The sequence below is a fragment of the Mastigoproctus giganteus genome, chromosome 9 (genome assembly GCF_048544385.1).
Source record: "Mastigoproctus giganteus isolate SK-2022 chromosome 9, ASM4854438v1, whole genome shotgun sequence".
In the NCBI taxonomy this organism is placed as follows: Eukaryota; Metazoa; Arthropoda; class Arachnida; order Uropygi; family Thelyphonidae; genus Mastigoproctus; species Mastigoproctus giganteus.
Window position 1 is genome coordinate 186,170,537 of NC_143583.1, and position 17,231 is coordinate 186,187,767.

General features: G+C 36.8%; 1 protein-coding gene across 2 annotated transcripts in view; it reads right to left on the bottom strand.

Moving 5' to 3' along the window:
- Window positions 1-15,129, bottom strand: part of Dpm1 (Dolichyl-phosphate mannosyltransferase subunit 1) — a 110,751-nt gene extending 95,622 nt beyond the window's left edge. For both annotated transcript variants that reach the window (XM_090381909.1, XM_090381910.1), the window contains exons 1-2: window positions 14,919-15,129; window positions 6,483-6,582 (exon numbers count right to left, since the gene is read on the bottom strand). In XM_090381909.1, the coding sequence (XP_090238035.1) occupies window positions 6,483-6,582; window positions 14,919-15,025 (207 nt within the window). In that variant the 5' untranslated portion in view covers window positions 15,026-15,129. The remainder of the gene's footprint in view (window positions 1-6,482; window positions 6,583-14,918) is intronic.
- Window positions 15,130-17,231: the final 2,102 nt, after the last annotated feature.

Sequence of the window (17,231 nt, forward strand, 5' to 3'; positions counted from 1 at the left end):
TGTTGCACATGGAAGACTGCTGCACAAATTGGAGCTGTTTGTTTGTTTGTTGTTTGGTTTTTTTTAGGAGCATTAGCAACTAAGGCCATATTGCTCCGGGATATGCGGTGGTCATTCCCTGACCTTTCCGCATCCTCCATATTTGGTGGCGACAGGCTCGAACCCCGGTCTAATCAAGAAGCGTGTGCTATGCACTGCTGCTCCTTCCCACCTGGCTACGGAGGCGCCACACACAAATTGGAGCAGTGTGACATTGGGGGCAAATTGCTGCTGTGGATAAAGGGGTGGCTGAGGGGGAGAAGACAGAGAGTGGTAATCAATCAATGGACACTGCTCATCGTGGACTAATGTTATTAGTGGAGTCCCTCAGGGCTCAGTGTTAGGTCCATTATTGTTTTCTGTATTCATAAATGATATTGATGATGGTATATCAAGCTTAATGTCGAAGTTTGCAGACAATACAAAGGTAGGCAGGGTTGTCAAGGACACTACTGACACTATGCTGCTGCAACAGGATCTGGAAAGGTTGAGCAGATGGGCTGAGAGGTGGCAAATGAAGTTTAACATTGACAAATGTAAAGTACTACACATGGGAAACAGTAACCCCAGAGCAACGTATCAACTCTGTGGTACTACACTGACAGTGGTAGAGAATGAAAGGGACCTGGGGGTGGTTGTGCAAGCAGATATGAAGTTCTCTGAGCAGTGCAGACGGGCTGCAAGAGTAGCTCATGGTGTATTGTCAATGATATATAGGAATTTTTCTAGCAGGGATAAGGAGGTGATTATTCCCTTGTAAAAGGCAATGGTCAGGCCACACCTAGAGTACTGTATACAGGTCTGGAGGCCTCATTTCAAGAAGGATGTAGAGCTGCTGGAACGAATACAGAGAAGGGCAACAAGATTAGTGAATGGAATAAAGGAGTGCTCTTATGAAGAAAGGCTTAAGTTTTGCAAATTACAGTGTCTGGGGACTAGGCACCAGCGAGGTGATCTGATAGAGGTGTATAAAGCATTGAATGGTTTGAGCATGCTCAATGCTGATGGGATTCTTCCTCTCGCTCAGAATAATCACCTGAGAGGGCATGAATTCAAATTGAGGAAAGACAGATGTAGGATAGACGTACCGAAATTTGCCTTTAGCCAGCGAGTGGTTGGTTGGTGGAACAGACTTCCATCCCTTGTCGTGGAAGTTGATAGACTAAATAAGTTTAAGGCTCAGCTGGACAGGTATTTTGAACGAACAGAAGGGTTAAGTGGAAGTGGTTTTTTTTTGGCTGATGCTGCATAAGCTTGCTTTCTTGCATCAAATGCCTCTGCTAATGCTAACAACAGATGGAAGTTTGTTCCAACAATCAACCACCCACTCTCTTTCCTCAATTTGAATTTATGCTATCTCAGATGATTATTCTGAGCAAGAGGATGAATCCCATCAGCATTGAGTATGCTCAAACCATTCAAGGCTTTATTCACCTCAATAATATCATCTCACAGGTGCCTAGTCTCCAGACACTGTAATTTGCAAAATTTAAGCCTTTCTTCATAAGAGCAACCCTTTGTTCCATTCACTAATCTTGTTGCCCTTCTCTGTACTCGTTCCAGCAGCTCTACATCCTTCCTAAAATGAGGCCGCCAAACCTGTATACAGTACTCAAGGTGTGGCCTGATCACTGCCTTATACAAGGGGATAATCACCTCCTTATCCCTTCTAGAAAAATTCCTGTATATCATTGACAAGACACCAGGGGCTACTCTTGCAGACCTTTTAAATGCTCACCTTAGAAGTTTTGCAACCTGAAAAGGATCACTGCTTTTCAATGTTAAGGTGATGTTGTTTTTTTGTTATTTGGTTTTTAGGGGCATTAGCAACTAAGGCCATATTGCTCTGGGATATGCCGTGGTCATTCCCTGACCTTTCTGCATCCTCCGTATTTGGTGGTGACGGGCTCGAACCCCAGTCTAAAAGAATCAAGAAGCATGTGCTATGCACTGCTGCTCCTTCCCACCTGGCTACGGAGGCGCCTATGTTAAGGTGAATAAATAAATATAATGATACACCTAAAACTAAAAATATTCAAAAACTTTATTACATGATAACATTTACTGAACAAAACAATGTTTAATGAGAAAATTTTGGTGGATAATTTACAAAATTTAAAATGATGTTTTAGTTCACTTTTCATGTGGGCCATATCCAGCAAGAGGGCCGTAGGTTGGACACCACTGATCTAGTTTATTTAAAAATTTTGTTCCCCATGGCAAGTTTCCCTCCCACTTATTCCAGTCCATTAGGGATAAATTGAAGTCACCCATAATAAGATATTCTCACTTGCCTGCCAATTCCATCTGCATGTAGCACTCTTGTCATACTCTTCAAAATCTTCTAGTCTGTAGATTACTCTCATTGTACTTTTGCTTCCAACTCACACCACACAGATCAGCAAAGACTCTTTTCAGGCTCAGGCTGCTTTTGCTAAGAAGCATGACCCCACCACTCCTTCTACCTTCCCTATCTTTCCTTAATACATTATACATACCATAATGAAACTCATCATCACCAATTTCTGGGTGGCTCCATGTTTCTGTTAGCCCTATTATGCCAGCATTAGTTTTCCTAACCAGGAGTTCAAATTCAGTCATTTTGTTGACAACACTCCTGACATTACTTTGTGTAACTTTGTATAATTATTTCTATATTTGTACAATTCTGCACATTGTGTATTTTGCATCTGTATAATTTTGTATATTTTACATCTGTATAATTTTGTAAATTTTTTGTATGAAACCAGTTTGTATAACTATTTGTTTAAGATTGTGTAATTTTCTTTAAAATTCCATTTCATGCAAATAGTTGAGTGGTTAACTATTTCAGGTTATCTATCTCTAAATGGTTTCCCCGTTTTTAAAGAAAATCTAACTCCAAACAAAATGTCCTTTAATTTGAATCCCTAATTTAACCTGAAATTGTTTCTTTCATGTTTAGTTCTAATTTTCTACCTACAGGCATATCCTCTATCAACCACAACGAAACACAGCAGAGTTGAACTGACATTCTAGGTGCTGCCATTCATCAGACACATACTTTTATACTTTATGACATTACTGTAAACACAGTTAAAATTGCATTTTCTTCTATAGTTGACTACCCTGACACATTCCTTGAAGTTTAGGCTTGTTTCCCTATGTTCATTCCCTACTCATTTTAAACACTGCCTCCCTCAGAAAACCTTGCCAATTTTGGCTGTTGCAGCAATACACAAGAATTCTTGAGATGTGTGCAAACATTACTTTGACGCATATCATCAGATAAATATTTGTCAACATTACCCTTCTCCCCAAAACTAGCAGTTTTTCTGAACCTTTAGGGTACCTCAATGATACTGGCAAAAACCCTTGCATAACCTTTGCACAAATGAATATAATTTTTTTTCAATTTTTTAGAATGGTATACAGTGTACTCTTAAAAATACTGAATTGTTTCTAATCAGTCTTAGAAGGCACACCATTATCTAGAGCTTGCTTGTAAAATCTTAATCCTGTCTGCAATTGGCAAAGCTAACTGCTTCATAGGTTGATTTAGCTAACTGCTAAATCAACAGTCTGTACATACTGAATAATAAAATGAAACAAACTTCTAGTTGAAGTTAATTTTATTATGCTAACAAGCGTGACAAATGGCTGATGAATGTGAGAAACTGATAAGTGATCTCGCAGTCAGCCTGCAAGCTCTCAATTAGCTTCAATATTCTTTCATTTTAAAATGTGAATATTGTAATAAATTTTTTTGAGGTGGAAATTTTTTGGTCTTTACAGAGAATTTGTCTGTCTTTCAAGGTCATTATAACAAATGTAAATAGCTTTAGTTTTATGGGAAATCAGCCAGGACCTATCATGTGATCGTTATAATGTGATGGGATATTAAAAAGAAGATTGCTATAAAGAGTGTCAATTGTATATGAAAACAGCCACATTTGGCATTATCTGACATTCAAGGCTTTACACATCATTAGCATTAGCATTAGTAGAGGCATTTGATGCAAGAAAGCAAGCTTATGCAGCATCAGCCAAAAAAAAAAAAAAAAAAAAAAGTAACATAAATAAATAAAAATAACCACTTCCACTTCACCCCTCTGTTCATTCGAAATACCTGTCCAGCTGAGCCTTAAACTTATTTAGGCTATCAACTTCCACGACAAGGGATGGAAGTCTGTTCCACCCACCAACCACCCGCTGGCTAAAGGCAAATTTCCGCACATCTATCCTACATCTGTCTTTCCTCAATTTGAATTTATGCCCTCTCAGGTGATTTTTCTGAGCTAGAGGAAGAATCCCATCAGCATTGAGCATGCTCAAACCATTCAAGGCTTTGTACACCTCTATCAGATCACCCCGCTGGTGCCTAGTTTCCAGACACTGTAATTTGCAAAACTTAAGCCTTTCTTCGTAAGAGAACCCCTTTGTCCCATTCACCAATCTAGTTGCCCTTCTCTGTACTCGTTCCAGCAGCTCTACATCCTTCCTGAAATGAGGCCTCCAGGCCTGTATACAGTACTCTAGGTGTGGCCTGACCATTGCCTTATACAAGGGAATAATCACCTCCTTATCCCTGCTAGAAAAATTCCTATATATCATTGACAATACACCATGAGCTACTCTTGCAGCTCGTCTGCACTGCTCAGAGAACTTCATATCTGCCTACACCACCACCCCCAGGTCCCTTTCATTCTCTACCACTGTCAGTGTAGTACCACAGAGTTGATACGTTGCTCTGGGGTTGCTGTTTCCCATATGTAGTACTTTACATTTGTCAATGTTAAACTTCATTTGCCACCTCGAAGCCCATCTGCTCAACCTTTCCAAATCCTGTTGCAGCAGCACAGTGTCAGTAGTGTCCTTGACAACCCTGCCAACCTTCGTATCGTCTGCAAACTTGGACATTAAGCCTGATATACCATCATCAATATCATTTATAAATACAGAAAACAATAAAGGCCCCAATACTGAACCCTGAGGGACTCCACTAATAACATTAGTCCACGATGAGCAGTGTCCATTGATTACCACTCTCTGTCTTCTCCCCCTCAACCACCCCTTTATCCATAGCAGCAACTTGCCTCCAATGCCACACTGCTCCAATTTGTGCAGCAGTCTTCCATGTGCAACAGTATCAAAAGCCTTTCTAAGATCCAAGTATATAATATCAAAGTTATTCCCTGCATCCAGTTCTTTTGTGACTGCATCATAGTATCCAATCAAATTGGTCAGGCAAGACTTCCCCTTAACAAAACCATGCTGTGTCCTAGCTATAACTGAAGTCTTGTCTAGATGATCCTGCAGTGCTTCTTTCACCAGTGCCTCCATTAATTTTCCGGGAACAGAAGTTAAACTCACAGGTCTATAATTACTTGTGTCAGCCTTTGATCCCCCTTTGTGAATTGGGGTCATATTTGCACATCTCCAGTCAATGGGTACCTCCCCTGAGTCCAAGGAAGCTCTCATAATTATGGCTAAGGGTTTGCTTACCTCCTTTGCTGCCTCCTTTAATATAACTGGATAGATCCCATCCACCCCAGGTGCCTTTCTTGTGTTTATCTTCAACAATTTCTCCTCCACTTTGCTCTCAGTTATTACAAGATTCTCTAGTTTACTGCTAGAGTTGAATACACCTCTGGCATTCCCCTCGCTGAATAACTCCTCATGTGTGAATGTCGATGCAAAATATTCATTTAGTTTGTTAGCTACCCGAGCAGGGTCATCAACAGTTGACCCATCGATCTCAAGTGGACCAATCTGATTCATCCCCTTCCTTCATAATGAAAAATTTCTTTGCAATTTTATCACACTCAGAAATAGTGCCACTCCAACCCAAAAAATAAAACTATCATCACAAACTAAATGCATGATAGAAACAACATGACACGTTGTTATGTTGGGTAACAATAAAAACTATTATAATTATTTTCCTTTTGATGTATAGGTTCCTCTTTTTAAAGTAAAAAAATTGAATGAGGCAAAAAATTATCTGTTCATTAATTCCTAAATTTCTGATGGATGAAGGTAAAAATTTACTTGTCAGTGATCAAAAGTTACTCATGCAAGCAAATTTCATCAGCCCTAGGCAAAGTCAAAAACTACCACCACTGTAACATGCAAATGTAACCACTGTAACATGCAAATGTAACCACTGTAAAACTTTGAGAGCAACTTTGCATTAAAATTGCCAAACAAGTCTTGAAAATTCTCTTTGTTTACTTTCTTATTTTAATGCTTTGCAATTTAATTTCATTCAAAGCAATGAAGAAAAGATCAGAACCTAACACATAATAGGAAATATTAATACTGTATCTCTAATGAAAATTTCAGCTTTTGTAAAAAGAATAAATTAATAAATACTTTAATAAATTTTAACGTCTAACAGTTTTTTCAAGTTAAAAATACAAATTCAGATGAGATAACCATTAAAACTGGGAAATAAAACTTACAATTTTGTTACTTCCATATAACTTCTCTAACTGTTTGGCTGCTGCTAAGGTTCCATCTGGACTGCCATCATCTATAATAATTACTTCATAATCATATCCACTAAAAAAAAATTAGTATTTGATTTAGGACCATATCAAAATGAACATCCAGTTACATTTAATTAAACACAAGCCATGTATTCCAAGCATATTTCACAAAACTCTTAAGATAATTCATAAACTGTGGTGTAGCACATGTGAAATTAAGGAAATCACTAACTAATGCTAAACAGGTATAAGTAGCAAATCTCTTGACAAAAAAATCAGAAATTGAATGTTGATCTTTTGGTGTTTTGCATCTCATTAGAATAGAGAAAAATTTCCAACCTTTCTTTAAAGTTATGTGATTATACCAGAAAACAATTATAAGTTGCAACAGTTGTAAGTTAAACTGCATGAAAAGATAGCAATAGAAAAAGCGGTTTTATCAGCAAACAATACCACATGATTATGAAAACAATCTACAGCCAACGTGCATTTCATCCTTTGCCTCTAGCTTTGTGAACTACTGTTAAAATAACAAAAAAAAAAATTTTATTAGAGTTCATTACCTCTACACAAAAAATCTATTCATGGAATGTTAAACCAAAGAACTATAAAAATTGAATTTGAAGAACAAGGCATATCAAAAAACTAAGTCTGATGTATCCCAGTTGACCTGGGTGATGAGTGCAATGCTGAGTCAGTTTTGATGTGGTATAAGCACTGGGAAAACAAAATGAACTATGAGTGTGTTACAGTCCTAATGACTGTAATGAGTATACCAGTTATAGAGTGGGCCAGCATACCAAAATGTTTCATAATGGGAGATTTTAACTTTCCAGATGTTGACCAGATGCGGGTTGGTCATTCACACACTAGTAAGACTTCCGTAGATTTCTCGGATGATTGTTTTCTACAGCAGCATGTCAGAGAGGCAACAAGAGGAAACAATATTCTTTATCTGGTTATCAGCAATGATTCTTCATGTGTTAAGAATCTGCAGGTAAAAGACCAACTGGGTGGCAGTGATCACAGTGTGCTAATGTGGAATTTAACTACTGTCAAGAAGGATAAAAGAAAAGGCTTTTGCTGCTTTCATAAGGGTGACTATTGGGGTCTCAGTCATTAAACTGCATACAGTGGGACCAACTGATGATGTTACCAACAGCAAATTCTAAATGGGAATCATTCAAGGAATTAATCTTGGGAGCTACTAGGCTTTTCATATCAACTAAAAAATACTGTTCAAGGTTTAGATCTATATGGATGTCAGCGAACTAATGAGACTTATGGCAGAGAAGAAAAATACATGGGATGCATATATAAATTATCAGGCAACACAGAAGCCTATGGTAAGTACAGGCTAGTCTCTGTATTCAAGTCACAAAGGAGGTTAGGCAATAGAAAGCAAATAATGAGAAATATTTGACAAAGGATGCAAAAAAAAAACAGCAAAGACTTCTTTACTTATGTAAACTCTAGAAGGGATTGAATCAAATTGGTCCGCTTGATATCAATGATTCGATTGTTGATAATCCTGCTCAGTTAACTGACAACCTGAATGAGTATTTTACATCTACATTCACAAATGAGGAATTCTGTAGGGAAGTGGAAGCCAGAAGTTTGTCGAACTGTAACAGGGAGCTAAATGATTTTGTAATAACTGAGAGGTAAGTAGAGGAGAAATTGCTGAAGTTAAACATAAGAAAGGCACCTGGGGTGGATGGTATCTATCCAGTTATATTAAAGGAAGTAAGCAAACCCTTAGCCATATTTATGAGTGCATCGTTGGACTCAGGGGAGAATATATCTCCAGTCTGTGGGGATGTGCAAATATCCCCACAGACTAGAGATATGCAAATGTATCCCCAATTCACAAACAAAGGGATCAAAGGGTGACACAAACGATTACAGACTAACTTCTGTTCTGGGGAAAATAATGGAGTCACTGGTTAAATGCAGAATCATTTAAACAAGACTGCAGTTATAGTTCAGACACAGCATGGGTTGTTAAAGGGAAATCTTGCCTGACCAATTTGATTGGATACTATGATATGGTTACAAAGGAACTGGTTGCAAAAAATAATTTTGATATCATATACGTGGACTTCAGGAAAGCTTTTGATACTGTTGCACATAAAAGACTAATGTGCAAATTCAAGCAGTACAGCATTAAGGACATGTTGCTGCTATGAATAAAGAGATAAATGGATGGTTGAGTGGCAATCAATGGACACTGCTCTCGTGGACTGTTATGAGTGGAATCCCCCATGTTCGGTGTTGGGACTACTGTTGTTTTCTACATTTATCAATGATATTGATGAAGGTATATCACGCTTAATGTCCAAGTTTGCAGATGATCCAAAGGTTGGCATGGTTGTTAATGTCAGTACGCTGCTGCAACAGGATCTAGAAAAGTTGGCAGATGGGCTGAGAGGTAGCAACTGAAGTTTAACTTTGACAAACGCAAAGTACTGCATATGGGTAGCGGTAACCCCAGAGTAACATACCAACTGTGCAGTACTACACTCAGGGTTGTGGAGAATGAAAGAGACATCATATCTAACTGCACAATTACCTGAATTACCTGGAGGTAATTGTGCAGTCAGATATAAAGTTTTCAGAGCAGTACAGACAGGCTGCCAGAGCAGCTCATGGGGTCTTGAGCTTGTCAATGTTGAGTATACATTGACAAGACCCCATGATATACTGCTATGAATCATATATATATATATACAGTGCTTTTTTTTTGGGATGGCATATGGCATACTGGCACCTTTATTAACAGCGACGTGTGACATTTGGATGCAATGCACTTTGAAATTTGTAATATTCCATAAATTTTTTTCATATGTTTACCTACTATTTAAATAAGCTTAAAATTATTTAACTAAATTTGCATTTTTCACTGTCTATTGTTAAGATATTTTCTATATAAAACTGTATAACCATTTTTATAATTCTAAATTACTCAATTGGACCTCTGTTTAATGAAGTCCTTTTATAGCAAATTATTTTGAATTCCCCATGGAAGTTACATTTAAAATACTTTCCACTGAGCAAAGAAAATATTCATACAGCGAACAGATTAGGAGAAAATTAACTCAGTATGCACTGTTCGCATTTCGGGCCTTCAGGCAATTTAGGCAATTAGTGCTGCTGTACGAATTAAGAGAGCTAAAGGGATTACACCATTCTACAATTTAGTGGTACCTGGTAAGACCTATCAGATCACCTGTCCCACATACAGAGAAGTCACGCTGGTCAAGGGGTATTCCCAATGGGCTCTGGTCGACCTTCTATTGCAGTGGTGTCCAAACTTTTCCCATACAGAGGCCATATTCAAAAAAATTCAAAGTTAGATTTCTTTAGTTAAATAATTTTAAGCTTATTTGTACGTAAAAGTAAAATTTTAAATATTCGAAAATTTTATTAAGTACAATGCACAATTACAATTACTGAACAAATCATTTAATGAGAAAATTTTTTTGATAATTATCAAAATTTAAAATGTTGTTTTAGTTCACTTTCCAGGTGGGCCATAGTTGGACACCACTGTGAATCAACTGTAAGCACCTCGTTAGAGAATTAGGACAGAGTGATTTTCTTTTACCCCGTCAAATAATCATCTGTTGTTTCATAGAAGTGCATTATCCACATTTTTCTGTAAATTTTCCCTATCTCGGTTTACATGGTCACAGTACCTGAATATCCGAATGACACTGACATTTTGGACAGTTTCAAAAATAAAAAAAAAAAAAGAAAAGAAAAAAATTCAAATTTAAGAACTAGTGAAAATACCGATTACGAGAGAAGGAAAACAAGGACAACGAAGGTATTAAACCTAAATACGAATTGCTGGCATTTGGTGAAAATTAAGTTAGAAAATTGTCCACCGCCAACTTCAATGAGGGAGATGCCAGAAACGTCTCCACCAATGCCATCAGGCGATCATTAGCTGCAATAGGTTAGAGGAGCTGCTGACCCACCAGAGTCTCATTTGGTTACAGTTAAATGAAAGAGATACAATTTGTGGATTTTGGGAATGCCTAATTGAAAAGATGGTTTTGGAAGAATTGAAGCATTTGATGGATGCTCTGAGTACGATACCAATTTCATCAAGTGAATGTGAACGAGGATTTTCACAAATGAATCTGATCGCCAGCCCAACCAGAGCCTCATTGATGACAAAAACAGTTTCTTCACTACTGTTTCTTAAAATTGTAGGCCCACTGCTGATCCACTTTGATCCAGCAAAATATGTCGATTCGTGGCTGCTTCGGAAACTTCATTCAACAACAGACACAAAGAGGAAGAAAAGAAGTCAGCATAAGGTGTCAGATGAGAACTTAATAAAAATTTAGAATATTCTAAAAAAAGTTTATTCTGAAATTATTTTTACTTATTATTTTTTACTTATTTTTTCATATACTTGAATAATAAATTTATGCTTAATAAACTGTTAATATACTAAATTTGTTGTTCTTATTCCAAAAACATTACTACTAAAGTAGTATCAGAAAAAAAAAAAAAATTTTAGAGTACTTTTCATATCCTTTTAATTTTCAAGTTTTCCTGATAGCAAAGAATGAGTACGGCACCTATTTTTTTACAAAAAAGCACTGTGTATATACATGTATATATATATGATATACAGGAACTTTGCTGGCAAGGATAAGAAGGTGATTATACCTTTGTATATGGCAATAGGCAGGCCACACCTTGAATACTGCATATGGGTCTGGAGACCTCATTTTAGGAAGGGGTCCTCTTACAAAGAAAGGCTTAAGTTCTGCAAACTGCAGTATCTGGAGACTAGGTACCTGCCAGGTGATCTGACTGAGGTGTATAAGGCTCTGAATGGTTTTAGCAAGCTCAATACTGATAGGATTCTTCCTCTTGCTCAGATTACACACTTGAGGGAGCATAAATTCAAAATGAGGAAAGACAGTTGCAGAATAGATGTGAGGAAATTTGCTTTTAGCCAGCAAATGGTTGATTGCTGGAATAAACTTACATCTATTTGTTGTGGAAGTTGATATCGTAAACAAATTCAAGGAAGAGCTGGACAAACTTTTGGAGCAAATTGGAGGTAAAATGGGAAGGGATTTTTTTTGGTTAATGCTGTATAAGTTTGCTTTCTCATTACATGCTAAGACCATATCGCACTGTGCATTATATCGATTCAAGGGTGCAAGTTCACAGGCCAATTTTCAAGTAAGAACTAAATAGCTCACAGGGTGGAGGAATGAAGAGGCAAAAAATAATTCCTCCAATAACCAACATGATTTGTACCCAGAGCTCTCCAAATGAACAACAAATGCAAAACACTATACTGTTATGGAGAAGCAAATTTACTTAGGATCACAAAATGGAACCTACTTGGATCCACAAAATGTATGGAACCAAAAGAAAGAACATTTATAACCTTCAACTAGTTAAAATTAAAAATTACATTCGTTATTTAATTACAATGGTGAAGTGGGATCTAACCCTTCCTCGGGTATGCAGGTTTTTTAAACATACGTTTGCAAGATATTACTAAAAATCTTTACACAATAAGTGTTTCTTATACATTTTTAAAGTTTTGCAATAAATATATTTAAAATAAAGTTAGCTGAAAACAGGGTTATCTGCTCCCCTCCCCCCAGTCACATGGAGTATGAACTTTCCCGTTCAAAATCACAGCTCTGCTACTGGTTAACCTTAATATCATTTAAATACATTGATCGAGACTGAAGTGACCAGACATTCCACAGATGACATTCACGTTTTAATTTCGGGTCCCACAAATATTTTGCAAAATATCATGCGATATACCTCTGATCTGCACATTATTCTTTGTTTTTTTTTTTTTTTTTTTGATTTGGTAGTTGTTGGCGCATCGGCTTCTGTGACCATATTGCACCTCCAAAGGTTTTTGCAGTACAGTGATCCAAGCCCGAGGCGGGAATCGAACCCGCGACCTTTGGGTTGCCGGGCAGGTACTTTACCCACTCGGCTAGCCCGGTCGGCTATTATTATTATTATTCTTTGTATGTACATTTGCAATATTTCCAATTGATATAATTATATGTTCAAACTGAACTGTTCTGCAAGCAAAGTTTATCTAATTCATATACTATCAATATACAATTTGATACTTTGTATGTACACAAATACATACTGAGTGCTTCAAATATATGTGCAAAAAAATTATGAAACATATTCTACAGTCCAAAATAAGAAAAAAAAATTCAAATAAACATGTGCCCAATTCTCAATATTTACAGAGCTATACCTATTTGGTTTTTTAAAAACTGCTCAAGTTTTGAATGATAAAAACTAATAAAATAATAAATAACACGCACACTCATAATACATACATCTGCTCATTACTCCATAACAGTTTTTATGAAAACATACTTGCAAAAAATTACGAAATATTACACATTCCGATCCCAAAACTGGAGGGGGGAGGGGGATTCAAATAAGTATGAAACTACCCACAATCAGATGTTTATATGGTTTTATTTTTTATTTATGTTTTTGACGCAAAAACGTCCTACAATTTTTGTGTACCACTCTGTGTACTATGCTGGCTTTTGTATATAACTAAAAGTATAGAAAGAACCAAACATATTTCATTTTACAAATAGGCCAATCGTATTTTTGGACCACATTTTTAAGGGAGGGCACAAAAACAATTATATAAAATTTAATGTCAGAAATTGCAAAACTGAAACTAATTAGTTTGCCAGTTTTAATATTAGATTCACTATTTTCAACACAAGGCTGTCAAAAATATTGGAATAAATCATATACAAATGTACACCTAAAATAGGCAACCGATTTTGTAATTTTAAAATTACTAAATCGGTAGTGAATTGGAAGCCCGCAGACCCCAAGCCCAACCCCAAAATACATCGCATCACCAAACCTAATCTTCGAGTGAGAATACAATACATCTGTATTGTATTCTCTCACTCACCATGGAAGCAGGCCTCTGATTCCGTGGTGCATTGGATCATTGATTTTGTCTACGAGGGTGTGGAATACATGTAAAACTATTTGTATAGTTATTCAACAATGGAGAGTATCAGCACTGAAGTGTTCTACAAGACATCATAAAGGTAATTCCTCCGTTTCTTAACTAATTGATTTATAACACAAAACGTGTTGAGCCTTTGCTGCTCTGTTATTATCTATTAATTAACCCCAGGGGCTCACATCTGGTGAGTATGGGCTTGGCACACACAGGGTTCTGAACTAGATATCATCATTCTCTTTCTTGGCGATTCCTTTCTACTTCTGACTCTTGTTCTCTCTTTCAGGGTAACTCAGAAATTTTTTTTTTTTTTTTGGCTGGTGCAGCAAAAGCCTCAGGCTTCCCTGCACCATATGGCTAATAATAATTAAATGCTAATAATGATATATGACTGTAGTGCGAGAACATGCGGTATAATTTCAGTCAATTTCAGGCACAGCTAAACATGCATAATGAACAGCAATCATCCCTTACAACTGTTTTTTTTTTTTTTTTTTTTTTTTAATAATCCACCTTCAAGTTAAAATCGGCTTAAGTTAGTTTCAGAAATACAAAAATATATACTTAAAAGCAATGACAAGGAACAACTTTCTCACTGAGAAAAAAGCAGTAGGCAAAATTAAACGATAACACCACTTAATCTCAGAGGGCTCACATATGGTGAGTATGGGCTTGGCACACCCAGGGTCCTGAGCTGGATATCATCATTCTTCTCTTTCTTGGTGATTCCCTTCTACTTTTCTCTCTCTCTCTCTCTCTGGGTAATTCGGATTTTTTTTTTTTTTTTTTTTTTTTGCCTGGTGCAGCATAAGCCTCAGGCTTCCTTGCATCATATGGCTAATAATAATAATAATAAAATAATCAAAGTTTCACATTAAATTCAAAAATAGTGGGTAAATATGTCAAAAAAAAAAGTCCAGATGCTTTATATTATTATTATTAGCCATATGGTGCAAGGAAGCCTGAGGTTTATGCTGCAGAAGCCAAAAAAAAAAAAAAAAATTTTTGAGTTACCCTGAAAGTGAGAGAGAAGGAAAGGAATCACCAAGAAAGAGAAGAATGATGATATCCAGCTCAGAACCCTGGGTGTGCCAAGCCCATACTCAAGAGATGTGAGCCCCTGGGGTTATTATGCTCGCATGCACCATTGCTTTTTAACTGAAACACCCTGCATATAAAATTTGTTCATTTATAAGTATATATATTTTTTTCATATGTTCTCTCACGAAGCTTTTCTTTTTTTTTTTTACGACCTCAAAATAGTCATTTCAATTATAATGATAGTATTAAGAATTATTTAAACATCATCGTCACGGCGCGGTAGCGTTATACGAACTTTCCATCCAAAGTCTGGTCACTTCAGTCTAAACTGAAGACAGCTATTTCACCTTTCGTTCATGTATCGCAGGATAAGCCACACTATTATAGGAAGATTTTCTCGCTCGTTGTACGTTGGAAGCAAAATACTATATTTGTCTTTCTTGTCACCAACCATGACTATAGAAATTAAAGACGTTTATTCATATTAACTTGTTACCAAACATTCTCAGATCACGCCACTACACAAAACACGTAGCGAACTAACAACATGCCCTCTAAGGCTACAGAACTAAACAAAAAAGAAAGAAAAAATCGTTCTACACATGAAATCAACGAATATGTGTCTTAGCTTTTATTTATACAAAGTAGGCTCAAAAACTTTTATTAATCAATTTAATATGTATTGCACTTCTGAACATAATAACAAAACTGCTCCTGGTAGAGAAAAATCATGAAATAACATCATGTGACTTTGTCACAGCTGCAGACGTGACACTGTGATGGAATGAGAGAAATCACTCTTACAGATAACAACGCGCACATAGTACTACCCTGTGACAACACGGAGCAAGAGGTTCCAAGCCGTTCAAACCGGTGCCACTAAAGGCAGAAAGTCACTGTTCTTTAGCATAACATGTGAGATTATTATTATTAGCATTATTATACAGCATCAGCTAAAAAAAAAAACTTCCTATTTCATCCAACCATTCTTCGTCACAGTGCGGTAGCGTCATACGAACTTTCCATCCAGAGAAAATCTGATCACTTCAGTCTAAACCCATCGGTGAGTATGGGCTTGGCACACCCAGGATCCTGAGCTGGATAACATCATTCTTTTCTCTCTCTCTCTCTCTCTCTCTCTCTCTCAGGATAACTCAAAAAAAAAATTTTGGCTGGTGCAGCAAAAGCCTCAGGCTTCCTTGGACCATACGGCTAATTATAATAATAATAAAATTAACCACAGTGGGCTCACATCTAGTGAGTATGGGCTTGGAAAACCCAGGGTCCTGACCTGGATATCATCATTCTTCTCTTTCTTGGTGATTCCTCTCTCTCAGGGTAACTGGGGAAATTTTTTTTGGCTGGTGCAGCATAAACCTCAAGCTTCCTTGCACCATATGGCTAACAATGATAATAATAACTGAACACAGCTATTAAACAATAATTTCATGACAGTTCCAACCAGAAAATCCAGTCATAGATGTTTATAGGAATATGATCGCCTGCGTTTTAAAACAGGGAGCGGCCATTTCTCAACGTCTTACATTTACTTAATAATCACTTCAGAATTTTCAATGTTGAATGCAACTTTATTTTTCAGTAGTATTCATATAGAAAAGCAAATAATGCTGCTTTAGAAACTTAAATTTAAAAAAAATCTGGCTCTTAGAAGGAAATTTTAATAATTCTGATAATAAAAATTGTGTTGAAAATTTACAGAATGGCCACAAAGTCCCTGTGCATCAGATTGCCTCTGTGAATTATTTGTTATATATTTTTCTAGGTACGGCTTCAGAATGACGAACACCAGTGAGTATACACAGTGCGCCAATTAAATAACGAGACTACGTGCGCTCTGCGAGTAAAAGGCCAAAAGAGTACATGATCTGCTAGAGCAGCAGTTCCCAACCTTTTTTGACTCGCGAACCCCTTTCAAGATAATATTTTTTTTATCGCGAACCCCTTTTAAGATAATATTTTTTTTATCGCGAACCCATTTCAAGGTAAAATTTTTTTAGTGAACCCCTTCAACATAATATTTTTAAAGCGAACCACTAAGTCTATATTCTCTGAAATCGTATAATATTTCTGAATTTTTATTACAAAATGTTTCCAGTACTATGTTTTTATAAGCGACATAGCATAACAATATTTTTTTATTAAGTATCATTTATACTTTGTAAAGCAATTATTAATCAATCCAAACTAGATTTCGAACAGGCTAAGAGCCGTAAAACTTGCTTATTGTCCAATGATAGCCGACCATTCTGCTCTCTTGCCAAAACTATTGGCTGCAATTTTTGCCCATCTCTGTTCCCACTTCTGTCAAAACGAGATGGTTCTGTTGCCACATCATCCAAAGGTGACCTACTGGCATCCTGTTTTTCTTCCAACTCATGCATTGATTATCTTGGTAAATCACCCCAAACCATTCTCAGTACACTCCATTCAATGCCTCTTGTGGTCTTCGTTCAAAAGCAGGTCAGAAGGATTTTGATGAATCTGATGCTAAGAAAGCTAAAGGTCCTGATGGACCTGTAGCTTTCTTAGCATCACTTGTTCTTCGCTTGTTTCTTGGTATTACTCCACTTGTTCTCAAGACCTGGGCTCCTGAACTTACTTCTATTCTTTGCCGCCTTTTTTCACTTTCTTATTCCAAA